At 43.6% G+C, this 18355-nt stretch overlaps 1 protein-coding gene across 1 annotated transcript; it reads right to left on the bottom strand.

Moving 5' to 3' along the window:
- Window positions 1-2035: 2035 nt before the first annotated feature.
- LOC134396879 (C-type lectin domain family 17, member A-like) lies at window positions 2036-13424 on the bottom strand. Its single transcript, XM_063123485.1, has 7 exons — window positions 13322-13424; window positions 11223-11321; window positions 10730-10846; window positions 8321-8545; window positions 6174-6325; window positions 3777-3880; window positions 2036-2509 (listed from the first exon to the last, which is right to left on the bottom strand). The coding sequence occupies exons 1-7, from the start codon at window positions 13422-13424 to the stop codon at window positions 2359-2361; spliced, it is 951 nt and encodes a 316-aa protein (XP_062979555.1). The 3' UTR covers window positions 2036-2358.
- Between the last annotated feature and the right edge of the window lie 4931 nt (window positions 13425-18355).

Raw genomic sequence — 18355 nt, 5'->3', positions numbered from 1 at the left:
GGGGTACAGTTTCACCTTAAAAATGTGGAAAATGCACCCTCCTTGCCCTCAGCGCCCTCATTTTTAAAGATAAAGAGATGAAACTTGGAACCTTGAGAGCTCTTACTGCTGAGTAAACACATATAGAACTGACTTTTAATAGTGTGGTCACTCAGAAGTTTTTTTTTAAAGTCTAAAACAGAAAACTGGAAAGAAGTGCTCTGCAACCCTATCTTTCTTTCTGAGGTCTTACTTCTGTTTACTCAGAAGTAAGTCTCTGTTCGATTGGGTTTATTCAAAGGTTTACTCATGGGATTTTAGTATGACTTAGATGTAAATGCAGTTGAAATCAATGGGATTTACTCTTGAGTAAGGAAACCAGCAGTTCTCTTTTTTATGTACTTGGGGATGCACAGTTTTACATGATCAAAGGAAAGGAAACCTGATCCTTCTCACTGGTGGACTATGAGGGAAAAGGTTTAAGGCCGGGGGGGGGGGGATTTAAAAAATCCTTAAAAAATCAAGGGATGAGCCGATCTGATTCAAACTTGGGGTAGCTAAAGCCCTTCTTAAGAGATATCACCATGCCAAGTTTGATCTCTTTAACTTTAAAAATGATGCAGATGTAAGCATTTTGGTTACCTTGGAGCAAAGGAAGGGACCTGATCACCTTTACAAAAGAAATTATTTTAAATGATTGTTCATCTGCCCACCCTTTGAAAGGAGCAAAACAAACCTTCACTCCTTCTCCCCTGTAAACTTTTCCCAAGGGGCGGGTGGGAGATTTCACCAGCATAGTAGCGCTCCAGATGAAAAGATACATGAGCTGAAAGAGCACAACAACGCACAGACGTGAAAGTGTCCAGCACTCGACTTGCTAAGGAAACAGAGGGGGAAACCATGGATGAAAACTGGATAAAAAAAAGTAGGTGTGATGGAGCTCAATATAGAGAAGGAATTTTACCATGGGTTCTAGCTATAACTCATGTAGCAAAGTTTATGGGGTGACAGAGAGGCCAAAGGGATGTCCTTATTCTTAACCTGTTTTGCTGAGATATACTGTGTTACAACATACATAATTTTTTAAAGCCCTGCCACAAAGTTGGCTTTTGCAATTGTTCATTTTAATATGTTTCTTACCATTTATTTGGTACCTTCAGTTTCTGAAATTTCACCAAGCGTTGCCACACATTGTTTCCTTTTTATATAATAAGAGCTAGAATCTTGCTTTTTGAAAGCAGGAATTCTCAAAATAGTACATGCTGCACTCAAAACACAGCCCTGAATATGCTACAAAGAATGTTTGCACCATATATACTCTAATAGACAGTGTTATATTATAGTGGGTAGTACTAAAAATGACTCACACTTGCTAGCTTTTGTGATTTTAATTTTGACATCAACTAAAGAAGCAGCAATATATCCCAGGTCATAGGTTACATAGAAATTTTCTGTCAAAGATTTAAAAACAGCAAGAAGAATAATCACTATCATAGATACAAGGCTGCTTCACACACTGCTATAATCATGCCAGATTAAAAGAACCATATTAAAGCTACAAAAGAACCTGCCCTAGAATGCTTTGCCTTTTTTTTTTTACTTATGAATGTTTGGGAAGAACTAATTTTCAGGAAGGAGCTATCTCAGCAACAGCAAAACACAGCCCCCCCCCCCATTCTTGGGTGATGAGTTCAGAGGAGTGCTCAGGTGGGGCTTTGTGGATGATTTCACCATTTTTTAAAATGAGAACTTTTAATGGAAGCTATTCCAAGCAAATTCAATTTACAGGTGACACAAATTGCATGGGATTTGTGAGACACAAATAGAAGGCTAGGCAGAGGGAGCCGTAGACACATCTAGACAAAACAAAAAACAAAAAACAGGGCACTAATGGTAGCCCAGAACAGGGGTAGGTAACCTGGTACCAACCAATTATTTGGGTGTTGGATCCAGGAATTGCTTTCTAGGAGAGAGAGGGACCTTCTGTAGAAGAAGAGCTCTATTCACAGAAGGGCCCTCTGCTCGTTCTCGTTTTGGGGGGATCCTCCTCCCACACCACAGTTCACCCCTTTCAGCAGTATCTCCTGAATCACTGTGTCTTTTTGTGGGAGACAGCTGTCATGGGAAGGTGGGAATAGTTGATGTAGTTTAAATTTGGATCCAACCCTTGGACTAAACTGCCATAAACCTAATTCAGCATAGCCAATGGTCAGGGATTATGGAAGTTGTAGTTCAAAACCTCTGGAGGGCACCTGATTCCCTACCCATGTCTAGTTAGAACACCCACAAATGTGCCACCCTTGGAGAAGGGAACCACTTGGAGCATACATCAGGGATCATGTATACTATGACATGTAAGGAGATTCACTACTTCCTTTCTTAAGAAAGCACACACCCTGCTCTCTTCTCACAGGCAAAAAGGACTTCTATACCACAGGAAATATCATTCCACTTTCCCTCCTTATATAGGACAGCACAGTCTTCACTACGATCACGACCACCGTCATTGGGCTCGCCTTGTCTCCAGAACCTGAGAAAGAGAAGCCCATTAAGCACAGAATGATGGAATCCCTGCACAGGGGTCCTGCTGCAGTCGGTGGAAGGCTTTGACATTTATAGGATCCGAGAGAACCAAATTTGGGGACCATTTGTTCACAAAGCAGCCTACATAATTCAAACCACACTGTGCCCTGCGAGCAGATGCACAGCACAAAATTAGTCAAGCATCCCCCCACCGCTCAGTTTCATGGGATGACTCCAGGTTCGGGTATTATGAGAGAAGGAGAAAATTGTCTCCCTATCCAATTCCTCCCATAGGGATTTTTCAGATCAGCAAGTGTAGGTAGCCTGGGAGGCTGCAGAGCAAAGGAGAGATGTATAATAGAAAGATCAAACACACACACAGCACCCTTGGCCACATCACAGTGATTAGGCATGCTCAAAAAACACTGCCAAAATAAATTATACAATGCCCTGAGAATGAGGCAGAAAAATGGACGCCTCTTTCACGAGAGAATAAAAATTGCAGAAAATTGGAGGGCAGATTTTGGCACACCACTAGTTCTGCCTGTTCTCTGGAGCTAGACACAACACTGCCTCCCTCATACCTGCATTGTAGAGAACACAAAATTGGAGCTAGGCTGACAACACAGTGGATGCTTGTTGTAACCTGCAGTGGTAATGCAACCCTGTTCCCCCCGCCCCCCAAAAAACTCTTAGGGGAAAAAAGCTGCCTGTAAGAAACTGTTGGATAATTTCTCCTTCCACTGGAGAAATTCAGTGAAATTGTTCACCCAATTTCTCTGCCCACAAATAAAGTGGAGAATTGGGTGCCCAGCTCTAATTCTGCCAGCAGGCAAAGATTCATTCATTCATTCAGACAGGCCTTTGGCCTTTAGAGTGGATTGTATTCTCCTGCCACTAGAGGATGTTTTGAAGTCAACTGCTGATTTTATCTGCTTCAGCTTTTTAGCTGTTTGTTTTTCTCTTTCTGATAGTTATTATACTGCATTTTATTCTTTGTACTTGCTGTTTCTTGCTGTTAACCACCTTGGGTTCATAAATGTCAGGATAACACTGTAAAATAAATAAGTAAATAAATAAAATAAATATTTGTTTCTGTGCCTGAAATGTATTTGCTTCTGTGACTGAGCACCTACAGTTCCAGGTAACCCATGAGGCAAGGTTCCAGCCTCCATCTGACTTCTGGATCAGGGCCTGGAATCCCCAGAACTGCCCTGCCATGGCACACCGCCAATTCCTCATAAGAGGCCAGGAAGTACCACCCACATACATACGTTTCTGCCAGTTGTGATCCATCAACCCAACGCCAGTGTGACTCTGTCTCTGCATCACTTAGGCCAAGCCAGATGGAGTGCTCTATATTCTTAACCACAAAATCCTAGGCGGAAAAACAAATCCTTTCTCAAATGCTAAGCACATGAAACCTGCCAGCTCTAATATCTTGCTGTGGGGTGGGGCCATAAGGTGACCCCAAGGAAAGGAGGGCAGGGCTCCTGTATCTTTAACAATTGCATAGAAAAGAGGATTTCAGCAGATGTCATTTGTATGCATGCAGCACCTGGTGAAATTCCCTCTTCATCACAACAGTTAAAGCTGCAGGAACCCTGCCCTCTTTTGTTTTTGGTCACTCTGGTATAGCTCCTGCAGCTTTAACTGTTGTGATGAAGAGGGAATTTTACCAAGTGTTTCATGCATACCAATGACACCTGATGAAATTTACTTTTCAATACAACTGTTAAAGATACACACACCCTGTCCTCCTTTCCATAGGATCACCCCTACCATAGCTCAATGTTAGAGCACCTGCTTTGCATGTAAAAGGTCCCAGGTTGGATCCATGGTATCTCTAGGTAGGGTTAGGAAAAAAATCCTGCCTAAAAGCCTGGGTAGCTGCTGTCAGTCAGTGTTGACAATACTAGGCTTGATGAACCAATACTAGACTTGATGACTCAGTACAAAGCAGCCAGCCTCCTATGTTTGTAACAATAGTTACAATGGGCAACCTGTGGTCCTTGGCTGAATTTCCGAAGCTCTCTACAGGTGATCAGTTCAGGCTTCTGGCAACAGCAATCTGTTCTTCTCCCAGAAAGGGAGGTGGGTGGGTGGAGAGAGAGGGGGGCGTCTCCTGCCCTGCTCCACTACCAGTAAGCAGTGAGAGATTACCCTAAAAACCTGGTAAATGAGAGGAAGGAATTCTAATTCCTGGTTTTCATATGTTTTGTTAGATAATTTAATTATTTTAATTTCGAACTGAATTGTATGTATTTCCTTTGCACCTAAATCCTTTGGGTGACTTGTAAGTCAAAAAGCAGGGTACAAACACAGGTTTTGTTTATTTGTTCTGCTAGGTGTCGTGGTTTGATTTTAACAGCTGCTTTCTGCTGTTTTTATCTATTTATACTGTATTGTTTATTCTTACCAGCCTAATTATGGTTGTAAGTCTCCTTGAGTGTTTTTATAGGAGAGGCAGGGTAATTTTTTAAAAAATAAATACAATAATCAATATTAAATCACTAACAATGCAATTCCGTGTATATTTACTCATGTTTCTATGTATGTTTAATTCTATTAAATTCAATGGGACTTACTCCCAGGTAAATATGCAGAGCAGGAATGAGGCACTGTTTTTTGGCTGGAGTGCTGAATTTGCCCCAGGCTGGGATGTTGGGAGCCACACGACATCAGTGGGCCAGCAGTTCCCAGAGAGGGCGGAGCCACTGCTGGCATGTGCCCAACCACATTCATACGCAACCCCACCCCCCTATTCACACACCTTCCCAGAACCTAACTCCACGCAGATCGAATGAGGTGGGGGTGTGTGTCTTCATCTCCACGATGCCATGCTGAGTGGGGAGGTAACATTGGGCAGGTGGCTCCATCAGGAACAGGCTTCGCTCCCCACCCCCCCCTGCCTAATCTGATAGAGGGAAGGCAATTGGTGGACAAAGCTCTAAGCCAGCACTTGGACGAGTAGCTTCTTGGGGCAGGGCTGGCTTTGCCCACCTCTCACATTTAGAAATGCAATCTAAATGGAATGAAGGAACAAACAGTTGGTAGTAATTTAGGTGGTGAAGCGTGGCTTTCCCTTCCCAGGGATTGTCTAGACACACAGAGAGCCCCAGGGTGGGTGTGCGGTGGCGCTGCATCGATTATACGACACAGCAGCCACTGCACACCCACCCTGGGGCTTTCTGGCAAAGCTGCAGAGAAAAAAAGTCAGGGACTTACCCCAAGTCCTTTCTCCAGAGCGAAGTGAATATGGCACATCTGCCATCTATCCTCGCTCCGGAGTCACAGAGGAGGCTTGGCCGGGTGGATGGCAACCCCTGATTGGTTGCTATCCACCCGGTTAGGGGGCAGGGGAAAGGCCTAACGAGCCTAATGGCTGCCAGAAAGCCCACCCCGCCTCCCTTCGTCTAATTACTCGCTGCCACCCTGCACCCGTGATACCGTGGGGTTAGGCAGCGGAGTGGTGCCAACTTGCTGCTGTGAAGACAGACCCCCACATTCTGCATAGGGAGGTGAAGAAAGGTTAAGATAAAGCGGGTGGAATTCCTGAGTTCTTATGAAAATCTGGATGGAGTGGAGTGGAACTAGGGCTATGAGAAAACAAAAAGTGGTATATGAAGAGACAGCGTACAAGTGTTTTTATACCGAAAGGCATCATTTACCTGCTCCTGTTTGCTGTTAATAATGACGAGATGGGAGTTAGCAGTAGCACAGAAATTTCTGGCGTTTTCCCACTGCTCACGAGTTTCCGAGAAGTAGTAGCATTTTTCTTGAAATTTATGCCATTGTAGAGGGTCAGGCCTGGTGCAGGTATCTGAAATGGGGAGATTATATACCGGAACTATAAAATAAGAATGGCAGAAAAGGAAAAGGTGGATCAAGAGAGGGATGGGGAATGGTATGATAGTTTTGGCTCTAGGGCAATATAGAAATGTGATAAATAAAGAAAATAAATAGGCGCGTAAGCTCAGCTCCCTTCCCTGTGAATTGCCTTATCTAACTTGGCTTCCCTTATCTAGGGAAGACTAAAATAGGTGTGATGTGAGCTGAAAGAGAGAACGTTTAGCCGTTGCTTTCCATGCCCTTTCCCCAGTAGTGAAATGGAGGCAGGGCTACCAGGGATGCATCACTGGCACCTTTTTTTTTATTAGCAGGGGTGCTGCTGTCAGCTGCCACCTCTCTTAGAGTCCCTGCTCCCCCTAAGCTTAGCTGCAATCCTCACAGTTGCTAGTGGGATATGGGTTTCCCCAACAACAATTGTTCCCTGTTGTAATGTGAAGTATTTTGGGCTGACTTGGGCTGTTTCTACACCTGCCTTTCCCCCTGGAATTGTCCCAGGATCATCCCTGTGCACGCAAATAACACACAGGGGATCCCGGGAGCAGGCAGGGACGATTGCTCCATTTTCCTGGGATAATCCTTAGGTGTAGAAAGGGCCATAGTCTCAGTTCGGACAAAACAACCATCAGTGGTTTTAGTAGTCAAATATTGAATGGTCAATGGTTGGTAATTGTGTCATCTGTTGGGCAAAAACCACCCCACTTTTTCGTCAAAAAAACCACTGGAGAAACACAACCCACTGTAGAGTTGACTAGTTGCTCAACTGGTGGTTAGTGTGTTGTCCAAACTGAGCCAGTGGACTTTTTTGCAGGGTTGAGTTGACTATCTTGGCTGGCTACAGAGTTCCTGGGCAAGAGTGATCAAAACTGTGCTGGCTGCTCTGCTACAGCTGGCACAACTCGCAGAGGCTGCTGGGATAGCACCAGGAGGGGAGAGGGAGAGGGGCAGGGACTGTGTCAGTCAAATGCCAGGTTGACTATTAGTCCACTCAACATCAGCCCCAACCACCCACAGTTGTGTAGGAACATGTCATGTGGGGAGTACCCCCTAGATAACCAAATGTGAGTTGACTTTTCCTTCCACCGTTGACTAAAGTGCTGTCCCATGAGCTTTACAACATGAGCTTTACATGCCTAAGACCCATGAGCTTTACAAAAAGCCAATTCCTAGTAGAGATGAAAATTTCTAGAACATAAGATATGTGTTGTTAGCCCTTTATAAAACTTAATTAATTTTAACGGAGAAACTCCACAAGCAACCAAATATCTTCCTCCAACTACAGAATGGTAGTTAATTTTTTTCTTTTCTGTAAAAAATACCACAGTGGATTTGAATTTAAGCCTGACTGATTTGCAACAGCCTTCTCCAACCTGTTTGCCTCCAAATGTGTTAGATTACAACTGGCTGGGGATAATGGGAATTGTAGTCAAACATCTGGAATGTACTATGTTGGGGAAGTCTGAATTACAACAATTTGGGGGGAGGCTTTGTAGCTTAACATTGGTTTTATATTTTGCACATCATCTTAAAATTTATTAAAAAATAGATCTGATTTCTGCTATCTGAAGACTAAAAGCAATTTTTGAATATTCTACCATCATTCATATAATATTGTACCATTTTCGGATCCCACAAATGAATAACTAGCATATTTACAGTCCAATCTTATTCAGAATTATGTGTATCTAAGTCCATTGAAAGCAGTGGATGTGTGCCTGGTTATGCATAGGATTGGACTGTTTGATTTATTTACTTCTCTGGGTGGGGACCCAGTGAGCTGGCTAGACATATAGATGCTCCTGTGGAATCATGCCATGTGGTTGGAAACACAGAAGGGACTTTTCTCTTTACCCTCCCTGTGTGCTGTCCTGGACCATTATTTTGCCTACAGGTTACTATTGGTTAATTTTGTCCTTGTAACGCTTCTTGCTTTCCTATTACTTGTTGACTTGTTGTTTCTCATACCTACCCCTTGCATTTTGCAACACATCCATTTTTTCTTCTATTCTGTATATTTGTTCCGCCACTTTTCTATCACTTGCTTCTCCCTTCTTAATATGCTTTTCTAAAGCTTTAAGTTCAGCATCAACAGCGATCTTTAATTCTTTGATCATTACAAAGGCAGTTGAAACTTCGCAACTTTCCTGCGTGGAGCTGAAATTCAGCTTCTTTAGCTCTGAAAATATGGCGGCATCTGAAAGGGAAAGAGACAGACAGGGGTCATTTCCTGACCAGAGCTCAACACGGCTGCCCCTACTGTCTTTAGAGCAAAACTGTAGCCAGAAATTTTGAGATCAGGAGACCTTAAAGGGGCAGGAAAAACTTGCAGAACAACCAGAACATAAATACAATTAACCCAATAAGTTTAAAGTTGCATTACGTATTAATTGCATTACATATTAATACCATAGAATATAATGTTTTACAATATAAGCCTGGTGCTTGTCAGTTATCCCAGTGGACTCATTGATCAATTTACTTCTTCCAAGTGTGCTTCTTCCTGAGCAATTGGGTGGCATCCTATGTATACACTTTTCCTCATATCTCCAAGGGGGTGTCTATACGAGGTCGTATTGGCGCCTTGAGCCCCCACCATCCCACACTTGTGCTCTTGCCGGTTGTCTCCACGGCAAGGAGCGCAAGTGTGAGGTTTACAGCTGAAGGAGCCGCCCACCCTGTGCTGCCTGCCCGTGCCACCGTGCCTGTGCTGCTGCGTCCATGCATGGCTGCACAACTGCCATCATTGCACGGGCACCGCAGTGCATCCGCGCGCCCCAACTCTTATTTTTTAAAATTGTTTTTTAAAAAATATTTTTACATTTATGCGCTTCTCCGGCACATTCATCCTTCTGCCACACTGGAGAACTGCTGAAGCATCCACCCCCTTCTTTTTTGAAAACCGCTTTTTGTCTTTAAACTTTTTTTTAATGTATATGTGCTTCTCCAGCATGGGGCGTCCTTCTGCCCATGCCGGAGAAGTGCAGGGGCATTACAGCAGCCATTCAGCTCGCTGGCCCGCCCGATGGTGAACAATCAGGGGTTGTCATTGGCCTCCAGGGGAAAGCTGGAGGATGGTGATAGATGGCAAATGCGCGTCTGCACCTTGCTCACAGGAAAAAGTCAGGGCAAGTCCCTGCCTTTTTAAAACTGGAGCTTCAGGGGAAAGCCCTGGGATGGCTCTGCAATGGCTGCTGCATCATATAGCACCAGTGGGGAGCCATCCCAGGCGTTTCCCCTCATCAAGACAACCTCCAGCAGTTAGAAGGTTAGAGGCAAGCCCACCTTTTAAAACGAAAGCGCATCATTCAGTAAGTGGGCCTGGAAAACCCTTAAAATTGGGGGCAGTTCTTGGGGAAAGAGATCAGCCCTTTTCTCAATGTAACTTGCAAAGATCAATGAACTGACAGAGGAGGCAGTCTAGGTGAAGCTGCCCAGACCATATACTGATAGATACTGTTTTGTTCATGCTCGTCCCTTCCCCTGCTTGCTTGTGCTTCCCTTCTACTCTATAGTCTAAGCATTTTCCAAAGTGTAGTCATGTTTGTGTATTGCAATACAAACACTAGAGTAGGATGACAATATGGAAAGGAGGACAGGGCTCCTGTATCTTTAACGGTTGTATAGAAAAGGGAATTTCAGCAGGTGTCATTTGTATGCATGCAGCACCCGGTGAAATTCCGTCTTCATCACAACAATTAAAGCTGCAGAAGCCCTGCTTAGTGTGACCAGATACAAAAGAGGGCAGGGCTCCTGCAGCTTTAACCATTGTGATGAAGAGGTGCTGCATGCATACAAATGACACCTGCTGAAATTCCCTTTTCTGTACAGTGGTTAAAGGTACAGGAGCCCTGATCTCCTTTCCATATGGTCATCCTATATTAGAGAGTCTTGTGGTACCTGAAAGACTCACAAATTATGGCACACACTTTCGTGGTGGACTATAGCCCACTTCATCAGATGCATGGGGTGCTATGGAGAGTTTCAGGTTTAATTATATTGCCAGAGGCTTGAATATAGGACACGTGTTTCTTGCCTTACCTAGTGCCAGTATGTTTGTGTTAGCAGCAACAACTACACTGTGAATGACCACTGTTAATAATATGATTGTTACTGTCAGTCCTTCCTTCATTTAGGGTGCAATTGTATGCATGTTTAGAAAGACATAAAGTAGGGTAACCATATGAAAAGGAGGACAGTGCTCCTGTATCTCTCCCCAACCATGTGATTGATATATATATATATATATATATATATGCCTGCAACTCTCGGTAACACTCCTTGCATCTGATGGAGTGGGCCATAGTCCACAAAAGCTTATGCCAGGACAAATCTGTTCAACTTTAAAATGCTGCTGTTTGACCCTGTTGCTTGCACTTACGCTGTGTGAGAAGAATGATGCCAATCAGGAGACAGACACCCACGAGAGCCAAGAGCACAATAATGAGGTGCCTCCTCCAAGAGCCTTTCCGTTGAAGGGGGGTGAAGGTGGACTGAGCTGCAGGGAAAGGGAGCAATATGTGAGAATGCCCAGGATGGCAACTCCAGAGAAAAGAGGGGTGGGGGCACCCAGAATGCAGCTTTTTCCAACCTGCCCCCCCTTAAGATGTGTTGGACTACAAATCCCATCACTCTGAGCCAGCAGGTTCATGGGAGTTCCTGTCCACCACATCTGGAGGGGACTTGGCTAGAGAAAGCCAGATGTTGGACTACAACTCTAATTATCCCCATCCATTGGCCATACTAGCTAGAGGGCCACAGGTTCCCCAGCCCTGCTATAAAGTAACCATGACTGTGTGCGGTCTTCTCTTATGCACAGCATCCAGCAGAGGGCAGCAATCCTCAAGCCACCAAGCGCTCAGTCTTCTTCATACCTGTATTGATCTCAAGGCTCAGTGCGTTTGGCTCCTCCGTTTCGTAGGGACGTGAGATATAGGCATAGCTGCTCTCTTCATTGAAGCTTTCATATTCATCTAGATGGATATTAGGGGAGGGGAATGGAAAATATTAACTTTGGAACTGTACTGAATGCATATAAACAAGAGTTGGTGTGTCGTTTCCAGTCTTGCTATAGGGTGAGCTCAGCTTCCCCTCACTTCTGGTACTTAAACAACACAGTCCTGGGCTTGGAGCCCACTCCTCATTTCCTCTTTGGCCCTCCTACCATGCTTCAGGTGGGCTGTCCCATTTCCCTCCGAAGTACATTATGAGCTTTTCTACACAAGGTGCTTTTTGCCTGTTCCGCATTGTGTACTCATTGTTTACAGGTTCTTTAGACAATGTTGTGACCCTCTAATTTGGTTTCTGTTTTTAAACAGAAGGGTGGGTTTTTTTGCAGGGTTTTTTAGAGAGGAAAATATGGAGTATTATTTGTGAAACCAAAAAAGAGCATATTTTCCTACTTGTGTAATTGCAATAACCTGCTAGAGCACAGTGCCACCTAGAGATTATGTAGCAGAAAAACAGGAAAGGTAACACACTTTGTGTTGAGCTATTATCTCAACTCTGCGATGAAACCAAAAGTAGATTCAGCAGCATTAATAGCTGTGTGTAGAAAAACTCTACAAGTTTACCCAATAAATGCATCTTATTTTTAAAGAAAATACTCTGTTAGTTATTGAGTTTTTAACTCGAAACACTTCTGAGTAGAGTTGTGTGTGAGAGAGGTGGCTTCATGATATCTCAAGGGACAGCCAACCTGTACAGTGTACAGCCAGCGGCTTCTACTAGGAACTAGGCAGCTACCTTTTCTCCTGAGTTTGCAATTAGTGGTTTTGTGCATGCTGGCTTAGAATTTAAAACTATCCTTTATGCTGATGATCTTTTGCTGTTTATCTCAAAACTCCAGTCATTGGTTCCAGCTTTGATGAAACTGATTAATATTTTTGGTGGTTTGTCTAGATATTAAATTAATTGGTCAAAGTCAGAAATAATGCTGATTGGAGATCAGGTATACTCTACTGTATTAGCTAATTGGCAATTTCAGCAGTGCTTAGATTTCATTACTTATTTGGGAATAATTATTCTAAGAGACATATCTCAAATGATCAAGTTAAATCTAAACAAGTTGATAAATGATATTTCACAAGATATAGGTAGCTGAACATCTTAAAGTTGAGTTTATGGGGTAAGGTTAATACACTCAAGATAAATACTGTATTTCGATTTGTTTATGTTATATGTGGGATCCCCTTACCTATACCTGGCAAATATTTCCAAAAAATAATAATGCTTTGTTTTGCATTTTTTTCTGGGGTTTCTTTCCACCAAGAGTATCTCTGAAAAGGAATGAACTTCCAATGAGAGAAGATGAAGTGCTTTAAGTGAAGTGCTTTAAATGTAATGTTCTATATCAGGATGGGCAACATCCACACACACCCCAGTGTTTTTGAAGTCCACGTCAGGCTGCTGTCGAAATTTCAGGGGGTTCTGACTACACAAAAGTTGAGTATCTGAGGAGTCATTTGCATAACGTTTAGGTAAGCCTCCTTTGATAATAGCAGAATCCATAGCTATTTATTTACTTCTTAGGGTGGTCAGATTCAAAAAAGGACAGGGCTTTTCTACCTTTAATAGCTGGGTAGGAGAAGGAATTTCACGCCGGCTGAAATTCCCTCTGCTGCACAACCATTAAAGGTGGAGACCTGTCCTCTTCTGCATCTGGCCACTTTACATAGATTGTGGTCTCCTCCCAGAGATGGGAACACAAACCTGGAACCCTCTTGCCATCGTCCTAGCCTCTAGTTCTTGCCTCCACCCCACTTTCCAACTTCCCCTCCGGAGCTAAGGACCAAACCTTAACAGGCTCCCAGCTTCAAATCCTGCTTTAGGTACACTCTCCCTATGGACAATTGCATGCAAACAAATCACACTAAATTAAACAAAATGTTTTAAGACTTCATCACATATTGCCTGGACCACCCCATCACGTATCATGCCCTTCCCTCCCAACCATGTTTTTGCAAAGAATTACCTTCCAGGGTTCCAGTTTCCTCTGTGGGCTTAGCAGGGAGGGGACGGCAAGTCCCATCTGGGAGACCCTCTTCCTTGCTTGGCGATTCTGTGTCATCATACATGGCCTATGTGGATACAACATGCAATGGTCTGAATGTAAAAGAGAGCGTTTTGTCTTCCTGACCTGGCGTTAGGGTTTCATTTCTCTCGTGGCTCTTCATTTATTCTCTTTTCTTATGTTTCACTTCCGTTTTGAGGTGGGGGGCAAATGCAGCACCCTGGCCAATTCTGCAACACCAGCTGTGTGTTTGGGCTACACCTGAGCCACATGTTTAAGTAAAATTGAATTAATTAGCAGATTGAAAGTGTGTTTGTTGAATTGTGTGAATCACAGCTGCAGAGGGGTGGACAAACAGTCATTTAGGGGCATTTCTATGACTTCTGCCCTCAATGATCATAAGCTTCCAAATTCGGAGACCACCCTGCCATCCTGCTGTGCATTTGCACTAGAGGGATTTTTATTTATTTTTTGCCTATCTAGCTGGGGCGTTTTGGAGGGGAGGGAAGGAGGCTGGCAGAGGCCTCAGGATAGCTTGTACCCAGGCCTATCCAATTGCCTCCCCTCTCCACCCACTGGAATGCCCCCTTTACTCCCTCTCTGAGCTCATGTTCCTGATCTTGAAGAGGCAGCCAGCACTGTTCTTTCCATGCCGGGGTTGCAAGCAGGGTTGGAGTGCAGATTCCCCCTCCAAAGTCAGAGCACTGTCTCCGGCCTTGGATATGGGAATCCAAAATATCCTATGCCCACCCCACCCCCAGGTGCTATATAGGGGCCCTAAGACTGCTCCCTTGGAGATTGTCCTCTGAGGAACTTCCCATGCAACTAGTGTGCTGTTTCAGCACTAAACTGGAAGTGCAGAAAGCCGGACCCCTCCCAAAGGAAGCACCGCTTTGCATGGGGAAAGGGTGGGCATTGCACAACATTCCTCCGCCGGGCGTGTGTCACCAGTGCTGCCTTGGCGTGCCTTGGGAGTGCAGGGCTGCCCTGCTGTTAGGTAGAGGGAGGCGGCTGTCTCAGGCAGCTGCTTTGGTGTCACAAAAGGGCAGCAAATGGTTAGTTGTTTAATGTATTCTCATTGTATTTTTGCTGCCAGGGAAAGAGAGAGGTGTTTGTGAGATGTCCAGGCTCCGGTGCCAAACTAAATGGACTGAACTTGGGGGATATGCTTCTTGACTGGTGGGGGTGGGCAGCATTTGCTGGTCAGCCACAGACCCCCAGATGTCTTTGGCCAGCCTTGGTGATGTGGCAGGAAAGACATACTTTAAAAAATCAGTTTGCTACCCCCTGCCCCGCAATAAAGATGCTCAGTGTTGCAGTACTGCATTGTGCTGGCTCCAGTCTAGAGTGTGTAGTTGGTTGTTAGTTGCTACTTGCTGCCTTTCTCTCTCTCTCTCAATCCCCCCTCCTTTTAAATGAAAAAAAAATGCTGAAATAAAAAATTGAATTTGCAAAAAATGATCAAGGGCTCATGATAGGGTGACCATATGGAAAAGAGGACAGGGCTCCTATATTTTTAACAGCTGTATAGAAAAAGGAATTTCAGCAGGTGTCACTTGTATGCATGCAGCACCTGGTGAAATTCCTTCTTCACCACAACAGTTAAAGCTGCAGGAGCTGGTCAAGATGAGGGCCTCCAAAGAGGATCTTGAGCATCATCACACAAGGGGAAATCTCGTTTCCTTACCGTTGTATCTCTGCCCGTGTGTTTGTCCCTCATTAATTCCTCTTTTTAAAGAAGAAGTAAACAACCTCCACGTGGCCCATTCAGTGGGCTGGTTGGATCCCACTGCTTGACCTGCACACAGCAGGGAACAGTGGCAAGATCCATCTTTAAAAATAAGTCGGACTTACTGGGGTGTTTCTTTGTGGTGCGAAGAAGTCTAGAAGCCAGGGCAGGAGGCACGTGGGAGGCAGAAGTTCTCGTGAGAAAGGGACCCACGAAAATCTGTGAGTGCCCAGCAACAAGCATGCAATAAAACACTCATCTGATGGAGCTCTTAGGTTAAAACGAAAAAACAGAATAGAGAAGCAGTGGACGAATGTTTAACCATTTCCTTATCAACCATTGACCACTTTAATTCCACACATACCCATGGCTTTTCCAAGCGCAGCACACATTTGGAAGCCTGTAGGAGGAAAAGCCACTGGAGGGGCTGATTTGGCGTTTGGAAAAGCAGCAGGTGGGGAAAGTGTTAAGCACCCTTGTTGCCTCTGCTGCTTCTCCACTTTCACTTCCCTTCTCCCAAAACCAGTTTCCTTTCTTAAAAATGAGGCCTGGGGAGTGTTGCATAGGTTTGCATATAATGTGTAGCTAAGCCATGATTAGCCATCAGAGGTGTTACGACCCATGTGTTTTCCTGGCTAGAGGCATAAATCAAAGGATGTGCTGGAAATAATTTGTGTGTATGTCAGCTGTCCTGTTCTAAGGAAGGGAAGGAAAATGCCTTTTGTTGAGAAACATATGAGAGATGCATCCATTACCAGAGAACGGGCTTGGCCCCCTTGGTTTCACATCCTCTTTCTCCAGAAAGCCCTCCTTGACAGCCATGATTCACAGGCATCAGATCTTGAGAGCTTCAACCTCGTTACCTTAGAAAGAACACGAAGGATAGCAGGGCAATATTGGAAAGCATCAAAGAGTGGGCTTTTCTACACAAGGCATTTATTGTGCGCTCACCTTTCTCTACTCACAGTTGTTTTTTATACAACATTGTGATACTCCAGTTTTGATTCTGTCTAACCAGCCCTTTTGGCGAACATTTTTAGAGCAGGGGAAATGTGGTATCAATTAAAGAAAGTGAAAGAAAATGCTCTTTCTACTTGTGTATTTGTCCTATTCTGCTGTAGAGTTTATATACTGGGAAGGCAGGAAAGGAAATGCTCCTCATGGAGTGCTTGGATCTCAGTTCTTTGACAAAACCAAAAACAGATATACATTAACAGCATTAACAGCCTCGTGTGGAAAAGATCAGTTTTACAGTGCAATTCTGTGCATGTCTACTCAAATGTAACTCCCAATGAAGGGAATGGGACTTACTCCCACATAAGTGTACCTAGGATTAGGGTGACCATATGAAAAGGAGGACAGGGCTCCTGTCTCTTTAACAGCTGCCTAGAAAAGGGAATTTCAGCAGGTGTCATTTGTGTGCATGCAGCACCTGGTGAAATTCCCTTTTCATCGCAACAGTTAAAGCTGCTGGAGCCCTGCCCTCTTTTGTATCTGACCACTCTCAGGGCTCCTGCAGCTTTAACTGCTGCAATGAAGAGGGAATTTCACCAGGTGCTGCATGCACACAAATGACACCTGATGAAATTCCCCTTTCTAGGCAACTGTTAAAGATACAGAACCTAATAACATTATCAACTTTTGAACGAGTGTTATATAGACGCAACTTGCAAGTGGATAAATATACGGATATTTGGTCTGCTTTTCTTGAAACCTTTGTATAACTCTCCCCCCCCCCCCCTAGTTTTTATGATGGAAATGATGCTAATTTTATATACACAATCTATGAGTTTCTTTTTTTCTGGTTTCACGATGTATTTTCTGTTTTGTTTGTTGATATTCACAATTTTAAAAAATGGAAAAAGGGGGGGGGAGATATAGGAGCCCTGTCCTACCTAGGATTGCAGCTTTAATTGATTGATTGATTGATTGATTCCAGAATGTATTAGCTACTTTTCTACTTAATGGCTTTCAACACACAACATAAAGGTATGAGTTTACAGTTTTTATGTTATGCTATTTTATGCTGTTCTTAACTTGTTATTTTAAAAGAACAGCATAAAAAGTGCAATGTATAAAAACTGAAACTGGTAACATAAACACACAACATATTGAGCAAGACATAAAATAATGATTAAAAACAACCAATAAAACACTTACACTAGAATAAGAACAATGACAAATCCCTTGGCCCCTTAAAGAGGAATGGATTTATTATAGCCTAAGCTTTTGTGGGAAAATATTATAATCGTTAAGGTTAATCTTTAAGAACCCCAAGACTCTTTGTTGTTTTTGCTGCCACAGATTAACATAGCTGCCTCTCTGGAAATTGCTGGAAGATTTTAAAAGATCAGTTCACAAAAAAGATTGAGTGAATAAAAAGGTATACTCTTCACCTGCCAATTAAAGCTTAACGTGGCCCAGAGTACTTAGGGCAAGCTTTGGCTGATTCACCATCTATGACCTTTCCTGGACAGGGACAACCTAGCCACAGTAGTTCATGCACTGGTAACTTCCTGATTAGATTACTGCAATGCATTCTACATAGGGCTGACCTTGAAGACGACTCAGAAATGGGAGCTAGTGCAAAATGCAGCAGCTAGACTGCTGACTGGAACATCACGTAAGACTATATAACACCAGTCTTAAAGGAATTGCACTGGCTGCCGATAGTCACCATATTTTGGAAACCAAAAAGGAGGACAACATGGCCGCCCCCAAGGGGGAGTGCCCACCTGAACATGGCCATGGTCACATGTCTGATTTCACAGCACACAATTAAGACAAACCTGTTCTACACAACATCTTAATGTTAAAATCACTGAAATAAAGAACAAGTGAGATATTCAATGTATCTGGAATTAGCTTCACTCACTCCTACTTTCATAGCTTTTGCTATACTCTGACTGATCCAGTGAAGGATTTGCAGTCAAATATCTTTTCTGACTGCAAATCCTTCACTGGATACCTTTCCTAACATTTAACACTCTTTCCCCATCACCTTTGTCAAAGTTGTCATATCCATACTCACAGATTCAGCATACTGCTACCACTGAACAAATGAAGCAGTTGACAAGTGCAGAAAAATCCTAGCATTCAGAAAGAGTATAAAATACTATTACCCCGCAAATATTAGCCATGGAACAAAATAGACTAAAGACTTGTTGCAGTCACTTCTCACTAGCACCTCTTAGCTTGTTTCAACTTCTGGTTTATTAGTGAGAAACTAACCTAAAAATGTGTCACTATATCTCTGGTTCATTAGC

This window comes from Elgaria multicarinata, chromosome 3, assembly GCF_023053635.1.
Source record: "Elgaria multicarinata webbii isolate HBS135686 ecotype San Diego chromosome 3, rElgMul1.1.pri, whole genome shotgun sequence".
NCBI classification, from domain to species: Eukaryota; Metazoa; Chordata; class Lepidosauria; order Squamata; family Anguidae; genus Elgaria; species Elgaria multicarinata.
The sequence above is the reverse complement of the archived record's forward strand: the minus strand, read 5'-3'. Positions and strand labels throughout refer to the sequence as shown.